At 41.7% G+C, this 16,205-nt stretch overlaps 2 protein-coding genes across 2 annotated transcripts; both read right to left on the minus strand.

Annotated features, from left to right (window-relative positions):
- Nucleotides 1–152: 152 nt before the first annotated feature.
- On the minus strand, nucleotides 153–6,716 carry LOC133921289 (probable RNA-dependent RNA polymerase 1). Its single transcript, XM_062366100.1, has 5 exons — nucleotides 6,589–6,716; nucleotides 5,176–5,720; nucleotides 2,871–4,717; nucleotides 2,420–2,570; nucleotides 153–1,249 (listed from the first exon to the last, which is right to left on the minus strand). The coding sequence occupies exons 2-5, from the start codon at nucleotides 5,704–5,706 to the stop codon at nucleotides 416–418; spliced, it is 3,363 nt and encodes a 1,120-aa protein (XP_062222084.1). The 5' UTR covers nucleotides 5,707–5,720; nucleotides 6,589–6,716; the 3' UTR covers nucleotides 153–415.
- A 3,157-nt stretch (nucleotides 6,717–9,873) lies between these two features.
- On the minus strand, nucleotides 9,874–15,322 carry LOC133921293 (microtubule-associated protein 70-2). The gene is made up of 11 exons (XM_062366105.1): nucleotides 14,908–15,322; nucleotides 14,718–14,803; nucleotides 13,131–13,196; nucleotides 12,884–13,054; nucleotides 12,546–12,716; nucleotides 12,290–12,445; nucleotides 12,041–12,187; nucleotides 11,895–11,966; nucleotides 11,276–11,806; nucleotides 10,898–11,085; nucleotides 9,874–10,376 (listed from the first exon to the last, which is right to left on the minus strand). The coding sequence occupies exons 1-11, from the start codon at nucleotides 15,071–15,073 to the stop codon at nucleotides 10,337–10,339; spliced, it is 1,794 nt and encodes a 597-aa protein (XP_062222089.1). The 5' UTR covers nucleotides 15,074–15,322; the 3' UTR covers nucleotides 9,874–10,336.
- Between the last annotated feature and the right edge of the window lie 883 nt (nucleotides 15,323–16,205).

Here is a 16,205-nt window from a genome sequence, read left to right on the forward strand (position 1 = left end):
GCTCATTCTTAACTTGGGTCGTCCATGCAGTTCAGTGCAACACTTGTTAAATCTATACCTGAATATAAGGTATGGATGAACTGTAACCGGAAGTTACGGCAGATACCAGAGAACACAGATACTATTGTTACTGGACCTATATGACTCGATAATAGGAATCCAACATTAAAAACATTCATAAACAACATATTTCTGGTTACAAAGGAAGAGATGGAAATATTACACAGTTTAGCAAAAGGCGAGAAATAACACAAGGTTCCAATGCAAATCAAGCTACAAGCATTTAGTAAACGAGCATACACTTGTCAGTCGTAGCAGTTCGCTTGCCTTCGTCGTTCAGATCATGCGCCACAATCGACATGCTCATTGCAAACGACCACAAAGATATGTACAAGAGCAAACCTGATGGTCATACTCAATGGAATCTCAAATTCTGATTCATGTTATTCATGAGGGACACCAGATCAGGCTCCATATTCCTGAGGCAATTCCTCCCTTGCTTGATGCATACAAGCTTGTCATATACACACCATGGAAAGCTAATAAGATGTGGTCGGTCATATCCTTCATTGTTTCGGCCCCAGTACTCTGGATGATAAGTAACATGATACCAAGCGGAGGCCTTGGCATCTAAGGCATCTTGACGATACCAGTTCTCGTCTGCACTCATCTCACTGAACCATGACCTCGCTTCTTTCCTCAAAGATCTCACTGCCATTCTAATTGCTTCGGCATCACTACTCTTGGTGAAATTCTTTGCCATCTTTAGTATGCATCCGCTTATTATTTCAGCTTCACTTTTTATGCCATAGTGGTCCATAAGATTACCCAACTTAAAATCGTACTCTTCCTTGAATTCCATAGCCTCGGTAATGTACTCTTCGTAGCCATCAACAATCAAATCAGTGTCATAAGACCGTCTTGCCACATCCTTCGTGAAGTACTTTATGCGAGGTGTGTGCTTCTTTATTTCCCTGTAGAGCTTCCCGATTGCACCCTGTGATACATAGGTGACTTTGTCGAGCTTCTCCATGAAATCAGGATAGTCCTTGACATGTAGCTCAGGTGGAATCTGAGCGGGCACTCCTGTCTTTGGGAAATCAACAGCTACAGAGAAGAGCTTGGCCAGTTCAATGCACGACGCACTTTCGGCTTTCAGATATTCCTTATCAGCAAATACTACATGCGCATTGGCGATAATTCCCAGACTCTCATTAACTATGTAATTTGTGAAGTACTCCTCTATTTCCTGCATGATATAACATTGTTCCAAAGCATGGTATGAGATTTGTTCAAAAGTTAAAGGTAACTATTTAATTTGCATATAACTGCACTATTAGCTCATCATGTAACTTATATATAATAAGGTTCTAAAACACAAGAACATGAAGCTGGTAATAATTTAATTCAAATGGGAAAGTGAAGATTGCTAATTCATGTAATTAACTGGACAATAACTGTTTCACGCAAATGTGCAAAATTTAGAGGACAGGTGGAGATACTCATGGAGAGATAAAAATCCATGTAGTAGCTTAGGCTAATGAGCATCTTCTTCACATGCAAACTCACTGCAAAACATAGAACTTGAAGCAGGCTACATGGTGCATTTTGAGGGAATGCAATCTAGCGGAGCGCTGCTGTTCCTATATGATATTATCTACTAGCTCCAGTCACAAATAAGTGTCGCTTTGGGTTGCGTGCAATCAACTATACAAAACTTTGATTATAAATTACTTTTTATGTATTTAGTTTGGATATTTGAAAATGATATGAGTAGATTTGTCTCGAAAAATACTTTTATTATTATATGTTTGCTACGTTTTATAAATATATTGCAGCAAAAATCAGTAGTCAAAGTTGTGTCTTGAGTACCGTGTCAATGTCCAAAACAACAATTATTTGTGACGGGAGGGGGTATAAATAAAAAAATAAAAAGACATTTATAAATCCAATCAATGGTAATGTTTGGACTGACTTTCTAAGTCAACAAAAAATAGTTTTTAAGTATGGAGGAATCCCATACAAAGTACAGCAACAGGGTGTACTGACTTCGCTCCAAAGTTATGCTTATAACAAGTGATACTACCAGACTGATTTCAGACTAAAAGGCCTTGTTGTTGTTGTTTATTTCAGATATTCACAATTAAAGAAACAGGCAGTAGGAAGAGTATAATGAACAGGTAGCAATGAACAATCTTATATAAAATCAAAACCTACATATACAGTGTGCACAGTCATTTCTCTATTCGTCCTGCAAATAAACAAGTCCAAATCATGCAAGACAAAAAATATTGGACTCAATAGTTTCATTCAGAAGTAAGAGAAACCAGGCCCATGAGAAAGCAACTCACAGTCAATAAATGAGCTTTTAGCATGAATGACATGGAAGATGAACGGTTTGGTTAGAAACTTATAATACCTCAATCGTAACATCATGATCTAATGTTTCTGTTGGTGCTGGACTATAGTCCATAGGCACCACCATTCGAGTTGGGATGAGAGATTGATCCCAAGAAACAAAATATATGTCCCCATCAAGATCACTCCCTGAACACTCATTAGGATGCGGCCTGCATGCAAGAACAACCAAATTTGAAAATAGTTTAGATAACAACTGCCGCACAAGAGAAGAATATAACATCCATCCAAGAAGAAATAAAAGGACAACATAAGACATGGCCTTAAGTTATCCCAAACTGGACTAATAAAAAGGTTCTTCAATCTAAGCTTTACAAAGTTGAAGCAGGGTTAGGTTCTAAAATCTCAATTTGAAGAGCAATTACACTAAAATATCTATTGGTACTACCATATCAAACCGAGAAATAATATGCTCCAAGAAAAGAGCTTCTAAAAAGTACTAGAATACTTGCCTTGGTCCCTGCTGCGGAAAGACTACACAGTTAAACATGTGGTGCAGAACAGGAACATTGACAGCCTGGAGAACCCGGACATCACCCGGATGGAGGCAAGGGTTTTTGGCGACGACTACTTTTCCTGTCACAATAAACTTGCTATGCTCATTTGCACGGGAAGAAGCTTGAACGAATACCTGGCCATACTTCAACGTGCAGGTTTCATCCAAGCATCCCATCATTGCTCGTCCAGATGGGATGAATATCCTTGACTTTGTTTTCAATTCTAGCAGCTTGGATGCCCTAAAAGTTTGCAGCAGCATGGAAAGATATGGTTCGTGATCAGGCTGGTAGCCGCAGAGCAACAATTCTTTAACCACATTGGTTATTTGTCCCATGGGCATAAGTTCAATTGCTTCAATAGCAGCCTGTGGTTCAGTTACCATTCTGTTCAACTGCCTCACGGCTTCCTCTTGCTTTAATTCAAAGACACTATCGCGAACACCGAGTGTCGACAGAAGAGTAATCAACTGTCGATTCAGGTAACACGGTTGGTACTTGCTGTATGCAAGGACATCCAGTGTGATGTTTTCTGACTGGAATTTTGACATACTTTTTCTCAAAGAAAGCTTCTGATTTGATCTTGGATCAACAGCGACAACACCTTTGTAACCACCATACCTTATCTGAAAAACAGACGGAGCAAAGTGTTTCAGTTTGCACTTCATAGCCACCTCCTTTGCAAAATCAGCTGAAATCTTTCCAACTCCATCAGAGAATATGTACTCCGTGCCATTTGTTATATCTGGAATTTCTTCGACCTCATACTTGTGTACTTTTAAGGTTTCTGTTGAGGAACTAAAAGATTGGCCAAGTCTTGCAGCATACTTTGCCACATTTCTGATGCTGCGGAAGTCCCCCATCCACTTCCTGATGTCACTCGCAGTTAATCCCTGCCGAGAAGCAAACATCCATGCAGAGTTATCTCGGAGCTGGCTTGAAGAAAAGGCAAGAAACTCGAAGTGCTTGTCACCAATACTGATGCCATTTGAAAGGACTGACAGAACTCTATCGTACAGAGCAGTTCTCCTTGCATTATTCCCTGAAGCAGAACGAGGTGACAAATCAGTTGAACGGAGCTTCTCACAGTCCTCATCAACGAATGAAACCCGAAGGAAGTTATCTATGTCATCATAGAACTGCCTTACAACACGATTGGATACATTTATCTCTGGTCCATAAAAGTACACTTTAGCAGGGGTAACTTGCACCCTGTGGACATAAACCAATCCATCATCCAGAGATATATGAGGTGATCTTTGCAGTGCATGGCGTAATTTCCGGATTTTTGAGTATTGCACAGATAACCAATTTGTTGGATTCAAGCAGGTGCTTTTCAAAAATGACATCTTTAAAAGCGCGCGCTTTATATGATCAATCGGTACAAATTTTGGGCTAACCAGACGAAAGAAGTTGCCATCAACTGTTGGCCCACTGAGTGTCCCATTCTGAACCAAATGATTGATTTTGAAGAGTATCTCATAGGGGACATCTATGTTATCAGGAGATTTCACAACTGGAACAATGCGGGTACCACAAGAATATGAATACCCATTCTGACAATAAAAGTCAATATTGTGCTCTTTGTAGTAAACAAAGTAGTCACCAATGTTTGGGAGATCACAATGTTTTGGCACCTCCAGACAGAGAATAGATGATTGCCCAATGCTAGCTGATGGAGTAAAATCAATTGTTCTGGTCCATTGATCATCTGTGTCATCCCTAAAATAGTTAAAGAAAGGATCCTCAAACACATGACCAGAACGTCGTGGGAGGTATTCATAAATTTTAGGAGCCGCCGGAACCTGAAACGGACAAAGTTCTGAATCTATTTAAACTCTAAAGTCTGAAACTTTCACCAAATAACTACATTTATAAGTAACTAAAGATTGGTTACAGAATACTACACCGGATCACCAGTTGGAAGGTTATTAAGAATTTTGGCGAAATATTGGAAATCAGTTATACCAGCACATGTCATTTCCATTCCACCAAAATACAAAAATATGTGGAACTCACGTAACATAGCCTTTGCCTGAATGGATCATCAGTATGCTATAAAAGATGGTGCACACGTACAATTCATTGACATAAAGACAAGGGAAATAGGAATACGAGAAGACAAGCGAAATGTAGGAAACAACTCAGTTATAGTAACTAATGCCTACTTCAATCATTTATAAATCTTTAAGGATAGCGAAGGTAGAACCTAACAAGAACCAAGCGATGTGTACAATAAAGTTTACGTTGTAAAAAGGCTTACCATAATCAAAAGGAACTTTGTCCGCGACCTATAAGCAGGTGGACGATGAAGCTGCATCTCCCATATACTCTCGTAAGAAATTTCAAGTTTATATTTAGTATGATAGTGGGACAGGTAAAAGTGAATCTTTTTCATATCAAATCCAAATTGAACAGAAACTTCCTTTGCACTCCAAAGAACAGATAGTACACTTTCCTTAACCATGCAACCAAGATGCAGCGTTGCATCCTCCAGAGAAAACATTGCAGTTCTTGGTTTTGGAACAATGTCACGATCCGCAGGTTTGACTTTCAGATAAAAACGTCCACTCCGAAGAACATTTCTTTGAGCTGCACTTTCTACCAATGAAGCACTTTCCTGTGTCTGGAACTGAACTATAGCAAACGCTTTTGAGGTTGCAGAGATGTTCTTTGGATGCCTTAGCTTGAGAGCATAGACAGTCCCAGTGCCGGCAATTCGTTCCAAAAAATCCTTGACATTGTCAGCACTGTCAGTTAGAGCAAATCCTGACACCTGAAGAGTCCGGCCCATGGTGCATATCACAACTACAACAACAGATATCGTGATGAAATTAATCAGTCATTAGGAAAGACACAGCTCCGGAGATATATGGCAGGCCTTGACTTCAGAAAAAAACATATTTTACTTTTCTCTTATTCCAGTTAGATTACCTCGCCACTTTACTATAATTTTCTGATATTAGGAATTCTACATTTTTTGAGAATTGGGCGTCTGATTTGATATCCTGATGCATACATAATCATATCTTACAAAACAAAAGCATCCCATGTTTCCCTCGAGGAGCCTAAATCAAAGCAATGCAGTAGCAAAAACATGGCGAGAAAACCGAACACGAAACACCCCTCTTCATCAAGCATTAACAAATACTACTGAGGTAAAGCATGGACTGATGATAAGATAAAATTTCGTTCACAGCAATAAAATTGTCGCCAAATAAAGCGATCAGCGGTCATCATCAAACACGTTCATTACCCCCGACTTCTCCACCGCTGACACTCTCCAGTCTCCACCCATACTCCTTCCCAAAAATAAACATAAAAGATTATCACATCCCAACTGAGAAACCCAGAGACCCCTACTTAAACCCCCCAAAACCATTCACCTCCCCCCCCCCCCCCCCCCAAAAAAAAAAATTAAACCTCCACGAAGAAGCGAATCGATACCACTAGATCACCCTCCTCACGCACCTGGGAAGGCCGGAAAAGGCCTGTAACCCCGCAACGGTCACCAACACTAAAAGGGACAACCTAAACTTCGCAGCACCCAGTGAAGGGAACGATCACGCGCGCCGGAAGAGGCGAGATCCCGCGACCGCTTGGCCGGGCTACCGCTCACCGGCGACTTAACGGCGGCAGGGGAAGGGAGGTGGGGAGGCGGCGCAAGAGATCGCACCTTCTCCTGCGTCGGTCCACCGATGAGGCGATGAGAGCTCGGCTTTTTCTCGCCAGCAACGATGGTTTTTGGTGGGAAGAAGAGTTGGGGTGGAGTCGGGTCAATGTGCACGTAACATTTAAACGGAGGCCAGGAAGGTGGGCCCGGTAGTTCGGGGAGGAATTAGATAGAGCTGGAGGTTAGCGGCGCCGTCGATTTCTCTCCGGGATTCGTGCAAGGAGATCTCGAGGGACCGTGTGCGGTGTTGATTTGCTCGGTATGGAGGGGCTCATGGCACGGAAGATAAAGCCGGAACTGGGTAATTGAATAGGGGCATTCGTTTTTTTGCCATGTGATCTTCGGTGGTATTCCATTTATTATCCTACCTCATATCTACATATTTAGAGCGATTTGTATATCATCCTTAATAGTAATTTCTTTTTTTTTAGCAATTAAGCAATTATCTTATTGAATGGACTGAGATTTGGAAGAGCATTCGTGAGTTTATCATGTAACTCAAAATCAAATGTCACAACAAATTCGGGAATAGATAATAATTCTATTTTTTTTTTCTAAAACAAGAGACACTATCAAACCTTACGTTAAAAATGATAAGTTCTTTTTGAAAGAGAAACATTAAGGTTGTAATTAGTTATCTGTATAAGTCTTATCGTATGTGTAAGTAGGTTGAGAGAAAATAAGCTAAATGTAGTTATATTTGTTGAAAAGAAAAATGTTTAGTCGGTTGTATTTGTTTGGATAAGCTGAGCTGATAGTTGAGATTGTGATAGGTTGTTTGTATGAAGATGATTTTGTGACATTAATAGATGACCCAGCTTGTTTCTATCGAATCAGGCTGCGAAGTAAAATTCGAATCAAGCTTTACTCTCAGACCAAACTGAAGACGTATATATATATCCGATAAGCCAAACTAAAACAATATATATGAGTAACAAAAAATAAATCCTCAATCAAACAGACTATAAAATTGATATGCGTTCTCTCTGATATTATTCCTAAGAAAGATAAACGTACTGGAAAAATAATAAATTATTACCAAGTAATCGCATCTTATTCCTAAAAGGTAAAACGAAGAGATATGTAGTCCACCAGAAACACACTTTTATCGCCCATTTGCAACAGAAAGGAAACCGATGAGTTGATGACGATGCTATTTTAGTCCGTTCCACCAATTGACGGTCGGCAGCGAAAAGGGGACGAAGATCACCTCCTGATCCCGCGCCAAGATCTCTACAAAGAAGGACGAAGGGCCACAAAAAGAAGCAATTTTAACACCCATAGCCTCATGCAATGATGAAATGCTTCAGAATCCTGCTCCCACTCGCTCAGTGGCTGGAGCCTTGACTTGATTTGACTTGCACTGAAAGCAGAGGGCCTTCCAGGCGAAGCAACCGCAGCCCATTCGCTGCATGTACGGTTGTGGAATGGATACAAAGCAGTAAGGACAGGAAACCATGGTGGAAAGCGAAGCAACGAGGAGAAAAAACGGTCACAAAGTGGCCTGGACAAAGAAATGTAACAGACGACGATGCCTCCTGCTCCCCGTCCCACGCGCTATAACACGGAAAGCTGGAGGATGCCAAGGAGGCAAGGACCAAGGTTGAAGAAGACACATTAGGCCATCTCCATGATATCGACAAAGCTAGCTGACTCGGATTCCACCCGACGTGGAGAGAGAAATGCAACTCTTCATCTATCCATTATTTTTTTATTTATCCTACTTACATTTTATCTTAACTATATATTTCTCACACCAGATACTTATCTATCCGTTAGTTAGTTGTTCCATCCATCATATAATTTTTTATGTATTTTTTTAATACGAATCTCAAACTAAATAAATAGTGCCGATAACCGCCTAGTGGAATTTTCGTTCGACGTGGAGGCGAGAGAACGAACAGAAAGCAAATCGAGCTCTTTTTCAAGCGCGTGAACAGAAGACGCGAGTGGGCCCGCGCTGCTCCTCTCCTTCGTGATGGACGGCGGAGTCCATGCGGGATACAGGTCGTACTTGGCGGGATCCTCGCGCAGCCGGGAGCTCACGTTCCCCCCGCCGCAAGGTAGAGAGGCCGGCGGACGAGGGAAGGCGAGGAGGACGGGCGGAGCTCGAAGCTCCACCACCAGCGGCTCGGATCCTGCTAGATCCGTCGCCGACTAGTGAGGGGAGGAGGGTGGTTGGCCGCCGGCCGCTCGGATCCCGCCGGGAAGACGACGCCGGATCCGGTGGCGGCGTCGATTGGGCCCGCGGCGATTAGAACGGGGAGAGGGAAGAGGAGGTGGAGGACAGGCACCCGGTCTCCACCGCGGTGGCGAGCTCCGCCTTGGCCGACGAGCTCAGACTGTGGTCGGCGAGGACTCCCCTGCGCCATGCCATCATGAAACATGTCACTAAACTTGATTTGCATGTGCATTGATGACAACTGGTTCAGAGTGGCAAGCTGGTGACAAGGCGCGCTGCAGCTGTTCGTGTAGCAATTACTCGCCAGCAGCGGTGACTGTACACGAGGCACGAAAGGTGACGCAACGCGACTGTCTAGTCGCCGCCATGCGTCTGTTCTTCTTCCTCTCGTCACGACGGCATCCGCTTCTGCAGGCACTCGCTATCAGTTGTGGCTGCACTCGCGGGATCGCCACCACAAGTGACCTGAACGACAGCAGTGCCGTCTCGGATGCTACGCCCTCCAAGATGACCAGCCGTGCAGCCATTCGCGCCTTCAGAGCAAGGATTGCGCTTGCTCTGTCCACGCGCTACCACCGGGCACGCAGAGGCACACGAGTACGCGACAAGTCTATCCCCTTGGCACCGTATCAAGGTGTTTGTTTGTGGCCGTAAAGCACCATCAGGATTCACGAGACAAGAGATGAAAGGAAATTAGCTCAATGTTTCATTTGCAGATCAGTAATTCAAGCCCACGAAGTGATGTGGATGGGTGTCGGACTCGCCCACATGCAGATAGGTGCACACTAGACTCATAATCAGTGCCACGCCAGCATGACAATCAAGTCTTAGATGTTAGAACAGTCTAACAATAATTTGCATCCATAAATCAAGTCTAGAAACGTGTATGAGCACGCACTTGCACCCACCGCTCATGTTGTACCTCCAATGTACTAGCTACATACCCTTACAGACAGCATCAAACTGGTAACCCGGCCAGCACCACAAAGAAATCCAAAACAATTCCTGCAGGCTGCAGCCCACCTCCGAATCATGAACAGAAGTTCCATGCTAAGACCTTGGCAGTTTGGCTTTTGCACTAGCAAATTCTTATATAATACATGATGCCATCAAATGATAAACCACTCCATTCTGATTCAGCTCGACGTCGAACAAGATGGTAGTACAAACGGTGTCCCAAGAACCAATTCCAGTCCAACCAAGGGCAAACAGAGTAGAAAGGAGACCATAGCGGAATATAACGATATTCACAACCCAGACATGCAAAAGCAAACACACTAACTCAACTACATATGGAAAGAATACTCGTAAGGATTGTCCAACCTATACAACCATAACGTGCACTGCCTCGACAAAATGAGAGCGTGCCCCAAGGTTAAACCTTACCGAAGCATTACCTTCACTACATTAAAGCAAGTCGTGTCAGATGCAAACCTACTCTTTCCCCAATCTAGGTATCGCAGGGTCATCTGTGCTATTTCATCACAAAATGATTAGGAACAGGGGAACAAATACAATGGGAAATGAAGCCTATGGAAGAATTTCATGCTGCCTGATGTTAGAGGTATGCTATTGGAGGTTGCGCGTCAACCCACCCCGTGGTGCAGTTCTGCAGCAATAAAACAGAATCCAAGGTGATTTAGGAAGGCATAAACAAATGAAGATGCAACATTAAATATTGCCCAAAATAAATACAGTCCTAGTGTTATTTGTTTGTCAGCAAATAACTTGAGTTGCTAATATTAATATTTTCGAAGCCAAATATATAAAAAAGGGCAACTTTTAGTGTTAGAACTAGTGAATCCTGCTGTTCAACATCACCAGTAAAAAAGTAGCTCGCTGTTTACAAACAAACACATAAGCAAGCTAGATAATTTGAGCCTGAGAAAGGCAACTCCCTGACCAAGAAACAAGATTCAGTCAACTGACAGAATAAAAGTAAGTATGCTAAAACAGATTTAATCACAGCATCAATTAAAAGGTTAACAGTAATTGACATATGAATACCTACAATTGAAGTAGATGGCATAATTAGGTTTTAACAAATTTTCCATATCTGAGGCATATGCGTTTGAGCATTCCAATAGAAGAAAGATCAAGTTCTCATATAGAACATTTCAAAGGACATACCTTCCAGAAAGTGTCTGATGAGAAGTTCCAGGTCCTTTCAAATTACCAAGTCGTTTGGCTTTGTTTTCTTGTTCTTTCTCAAGGCGCACTGCAGCGAATTCTTTCTCCATAGCAGCTATCTCTCGCCTCATCTTTTTAGCCTCCACTTCCATTGCTTTATTCAACGTATCCACTTTCTTTGCTAACATCTGCAAACAATAGGTGATAAGCAAAAGCATAATACCACAGCTGCTGTTCCCACAAATGCAATAATAAGTATTGCGTCCATTCTGTTTTATAGTTGTTGTTTTGGACACTGACATGGCCTGTACCACACTAATACAATTCCACGTGGCAAATCTGAAAACATTTATGTATATTACTGATCAAGAACCATACCTCAATCGCATCATCCTTGTCCTTAAGACTTTGGTCTTTCTCATGGCATGCCTTTCTCAAGGAAACTACCTCCTTTTGCAGCATGTCATAGAGTACGCCAGAGACCATATCACTTGATTCACTATTTGTGGCTTCGCTACCTTTTTCTTCTGCATTAGCCTTCCAACTATCAGTTGTTTCACAATCTTTAACAGCGTCTGTAGATCTATTGAGTGAATGAGGTCCGTTCCCAAGAACTTTTCCCCGGTCTAACGACCTGGTACCACCATCAAATGACCTTGAAGTTCCTTTTGCATGCTTCAGGACCAAACTGCTGCTGGTAGAGAGAGAGGATCTTGAATTGAAAGATGGAGATCTCCTTGCTAACACACCATTTGGAGACACTTTAGACATACTATCAACACCACCTAGTGAAAGTCGGCGGGGAGGTCCGTTACATATACTCTTCCCTTCCGTAGGAGGACGACTAGAACCACTCGGGCCCCCCCTCAATCCGTCTTCTAAAACTTTTAGACGCAACTGATACTTTTCCTGAGTTCAGACAATTTTTAATAATCAGTTCAAAATTTATAAGTCTCAGGCTTAAAAGTTATAACTCAAAATGAACATCGACTACTACCTTTAGTTGAGCTTCAGATCGGGCCGTTCGCTCTGCAATAGCAAGTTTGTCACGAAGTTGCTGCATCTCACCCTGCAAGAAGCATATTTTCTTGTAAGAAATTTAAAAGCACAGATGTGCTATAAGAAACAGTTTAAGCATCCTACCTGCAGGAACCTGCGCTCTTCAAGCCACTGTTTAACAGGCATTACTTTGTCGTTAGCATCTTTCCACTCATTTGCGACTACAACAGCAACCCTGTTTGCGGTAACTTTTGCCCGAGCAAGTTCACGGTCAAGAATTTTCCTTTCTTCCTAAGTGTGTCATAATCAGAAAATAGCAAAGGTCAACCATGTTTGTGCAAGGAATTAATGAAGAATTGCATAAATTAAGACAGTTGAAGGATAGTATGTTACATTCATTTCTTGAACTTTCCGTTGGTAATCTCTAACAGCATTGGCAACTGCACCACCAGCAAGAACAGCCTCTTCCAGCTCTCTCACAGTTTGACTAAGCTTTTCTACTTCTGCAACTTTTTGGCGGTGCAACCTGTCCAAGATCTTATTTTCCTCCTGCAATCCAGGGAGATAACAAATGGAATAGTTTAATCAGAATGACTTGACTGGTTATTATATTATAAAGGCCTTCTAAAATACAATAGCCTCCATTTACCTGGCAGATTTCAATTTGCTTCATCAACTCTTGGTTCTTGTTTTGCATGTCATCAACCATAGCAGCTTTTGCCAATGCAATTTGTACAGTCCTTTCTGCTTCTAGTAGTGCTGCCTCCTTTTGTTTTGTTAAACGGTCTAAAGCTCTATTGTCATCCTGGAGCTTTGCAATCTGAAAATAACCAGGCATTCTTTTGTCAATTATTGCAAATATGCATCCTCTGGATAAATAGGAGATGCATATGATCTATGCAATCAAGAGAGGAAATCGATATATAAAGAAGCATGAGAAAAACATGATTACTCCCATCACAGATACAGGGCGGGGTACAGTGTTACCTCTTGCCTAGAAAGCTTTAACTCTGCTTCAAGTGGTGCAAGAATGGCTTCAATAGGCGGCATGTCATCATCCTTTTGGGCTGCATGTACTCTTCGTAGCGTTGCTTCGGCCGCAAACTGAGCAGCCGTTGCAGCCTTTTTCTCATCATTTGTTTTTTTTAGTTCTAGGTTCTGCAAAATTTCACTATATCAGGGAGCAGCCAATAGAGGGGACAGAAACAACTAAAAGGAGTCATAGGATATATACTTTGCTTTCAAGGAGACACTCTGTCAGCTTGAGTTTGTCATCCAGCTTCTCATATTCAGCAGTGAGCTGTCATCACAATACAACAAGTTAACAATCATATTAACAATTTAAAATAAACGTCAACAACAAAATGCAAGGAACACTTGCTCTTTCCCTTGATTTCTTCATCTATTTAATACATAGCCCAGTTCTCATCATGAAAACAAGCATGAGCTAACTTCGCGAATAGCATACTAGTTTCGATATGTGAGTCAGGTCATCTATATAAATTAAATTGTCCCTGGACGGAACATTGCATCACACCGGTTTTATGTGGAAAGTGAAAAGGTAGCTTTCATTTGAAAAATATTTCCTTAGCTGGTGAAATAGCTACTTTGAAACATCTAAAAACGCAAATAAATGCAAAATTATACACCAAAGATGAACAGACTTTTACCTTGGCACCCAAATGGAACAAAATCTCAATTAAAGGATTGAGTTCGTTAACTGATCCTAAATCAAAAGTTGAGTCACTCACGTTTCAGGAGCTACTTAGATTTGCCAATAAGCAAGGACGATATAAAAACCAGATATATTTAACTGCTCAGAAAACCTATGACATTTTGAGTTCCAAAGGGAGAAGTGAATGGAGGATCTTAAAGGAAACTTGGATCCAGATGAATTATAAATGCCCACAAAACGAGATATCTCATCTTACGTCAACTCGAAGGGAAAGCTGAATATCAATGTAGGATTTACCTTAATTTCTATAAAAATTGGTGACTACATTTCACTCACCAAACTAAGATCACACTGGACATGGTTTGTTGTAAATCTAACTCTCATTTCAATTGGACAGGCTCAATAAATATTGAAACTATAATCATATGTTTAAGAAACAAATAGATCACAGACAGGATATAAATTGGGAAAACTATAAGCACACTACTTCAAAAGTGTTTTAAGGCTTTGTCCTGAAAATCGGTTCCACAAAACTTGTAGAAGAAGCTCCAAGATCAGGGAATAGGAATTTATTCACTCTAGCAAACTCCTACAGTCCGACATATTTGGAAAAACGCCAGCACAGAACAAATACTCCATACACAATTAGTCCCAAGTACTGACATTCTGGCTCACTGTATTATGCTATACCTTATTGATAAACCACCAGGGCATGAGGAAAAGGAAAAATGAAACCATAAAAGAAGCAGCAAGCCGTTATGGAGTTACTCATCTGACGCTCAGCCGAAAAAGAAACGAATTTGTTTTGAGTGCCAAAAAAGCTAAATTAAACTATTTGAACATAACAGTAAACACATGCTGAACTAAAAAAAATGCCACCCAGAAATGAGGTGTAAAAATCCTTAGAATCCATCAACCCAACTGAATGATATACCACCAGAAACAACCACAAGTTCAAATATCTTGCCCTTAAAACTCCTACTAAAGAACACCTTATTTTCGAGCCTCTCAAAGGCTATTTCCCCAAATCCACCAAATTTTGCACATAATATCTCGTCCGCCGACACTACTACAATCTACAAACCAAATGAAATGATCATTGAAAACGACGGTTTAACACAAGTCTGAAGAGCATTCGGAGATTACCTCCTCGACGGCCTTCTCCCGCGCCCTCTCCGACAACCGCAGCGCCTTTATCTCCGCGTGCGCCTCGGCCAGCTCCCTATCCTTATCTGAAACCTCAAAAAAAATCAAACATTGCGAAATAAGACCCTTAAAATCCAGAAAAATCTGCCAAAAATTGAATCCAAGCTATAAAAGCCACAAATCAACTCACCTCTCACTTCATTCTCGAGCCGGTTGAGCTCGACCTTGACGGGATCCGACCCGTGCATCAGCGCGAGGAGCTCGTCCGCATCCAGACCCGTCTGCACCGGCCCCCGCCGCCGCGTGGAGCCCTTGTGCACCGAAGCATTCCCCTCCTCGCCGCCGCTGTCGGCCATCTCAATCAGATCTGAGCCCCGGCGCCGCAACCCACCATCCAAATCAGCCGAGACCGCTCGGTAGCCCCACGCCGCGAACTCCGAATCCGCCGCACGGGAAGTGGCCTGCTGCCTTCGCAATACCCGATCGGGGGGCGAAACCCTAGCCGCGGTGTCGGGGCTCGGGTGGTTGCTCGCTGCTGAGCGGTGAGCGCTTTGCTTCACTAGCTCTCTTTGTCTTGCTCGCAACAGTGCGTTTGAAAACCGGAGGAGAGAGAGGATGAAGGGAGGTGTTTCTGGATTATTTAAAGCGTCGGGACCGGGAGTGATTACTGATTAGATTACGTCCAAATTATGACGAGGTAATCATGGGTTATTCATGGGGCGGTAATTCGTACAGTTGGGTGAGGGTATTTCCGCTTCAACTTTTGGAATTTAGTCCAAATTTGAACAAAATTTAAAGGATTCGGATGTGAACTCTCCCTACTTGGAACTTGGCCCTCGGTTGGTGGGAGGCCTTGATGTACATGCCCACCGTTGGATAATTATTTTATCTTTTTAATTAAAGATTGTATGTACCCTTATGGTATCCTTTTAAAATTATTCATGTCAAGCAAACAATGCCCTTAGTTTGGGGCGGTGATCAGGGGAAACTCAAGCCTCTTACCCGACGCACTTGGGAGCCCACCTCAAGTCTCTTCTCCGATTTTTTGATATGGAAGAGGAAGGAGAAAGATAGAAAGAGAGGAGGAAAAAAGAGTGCAAGAGGAGAAAAGAGTGCAAGAGGAGAAAGGAAATATATATACCATTATATTCTTATATGTATATATTTATACGGATATCTATATGTAAATGTGTGTGTATATATATATATTCGTATATATATATAATATAATTTCTATTTTTCGGAAATACCAGGAAATGTGAAAGGAAAATTAATTATATTGATAAATCGACTGAAACAATCTAAAGTGCAAAGAAAAAAAACTAAAACTCAAAAAAATACAAAACAAAATTCATTACATTTGTATTACTAACGTAACTACTATCCACCATTATATTATGTGTCTATATATATATACACACACACAAAATATATATATATATATATATATGTATATTACATTCATGAATCCAACATCCCACTTCCGAT

Source organism: Phragmites australis, chromosome 6 (genome assembly GCF_958298935.1).
Source record: "Phragmites australis chromosome 6, lpPhrAust1.1, whole genome shotgun sequence".
Classification (NCBI taxonomy): Eukaryota; Viridiplantae; Streptophyta; class Magnoliopsida; order Poales; family Poaceae; genus Phragmites; species Phragmites australis.

Excerpts from the sequence above, each read along its gene's own strand:
- LOC133921289 (XM_062366100.1), bottom strand. The coding sequence starts at position 5,706 with ATGGGCCGGACTCTTCAGGTGTCAGGATTTGCTCTAACTGACAGTGCT. Across the intron at positions 2,571-2,870 it reads TTTCCGCAGCAGGGACCAAG|GCCGCATCCTAATGAGTGTT; the intron begins GCAAGTATTCTA and ends TCTTGCATGCAG. Across the intron at positions 1,250-2,419 it reads ATCATGATGTTACGATTGAG|GAAATAGAGGAGTACTTCAC; the intron begins GTATTATAAGTT and ends TATATCATGCAG.
- LOC133921293 (XM_062366105.1), bottom strand. The coding sequence starts at position 15,073 with ATGGCCGACAGCGGCGGCGAGGAGGGGAATGCTTCGGTGCACAAGGGC. Across the intron at positions 14,804-14,907 it reads GCTCGAGAATGAAGTGAGAG|ATAAGGATAGGGAGCTGGCC; the intron begins GTGAGTTGATTT and ends TTGAGGTTTCAG. Across the intron at positions 11,807-11,894 it reads GATCTGAAGCTCAACTAAAG|GAAAAGTATCAGTTGCGTCT; the intron begins GTAGTAGTCGAT and ends GTCTGAACTCAG.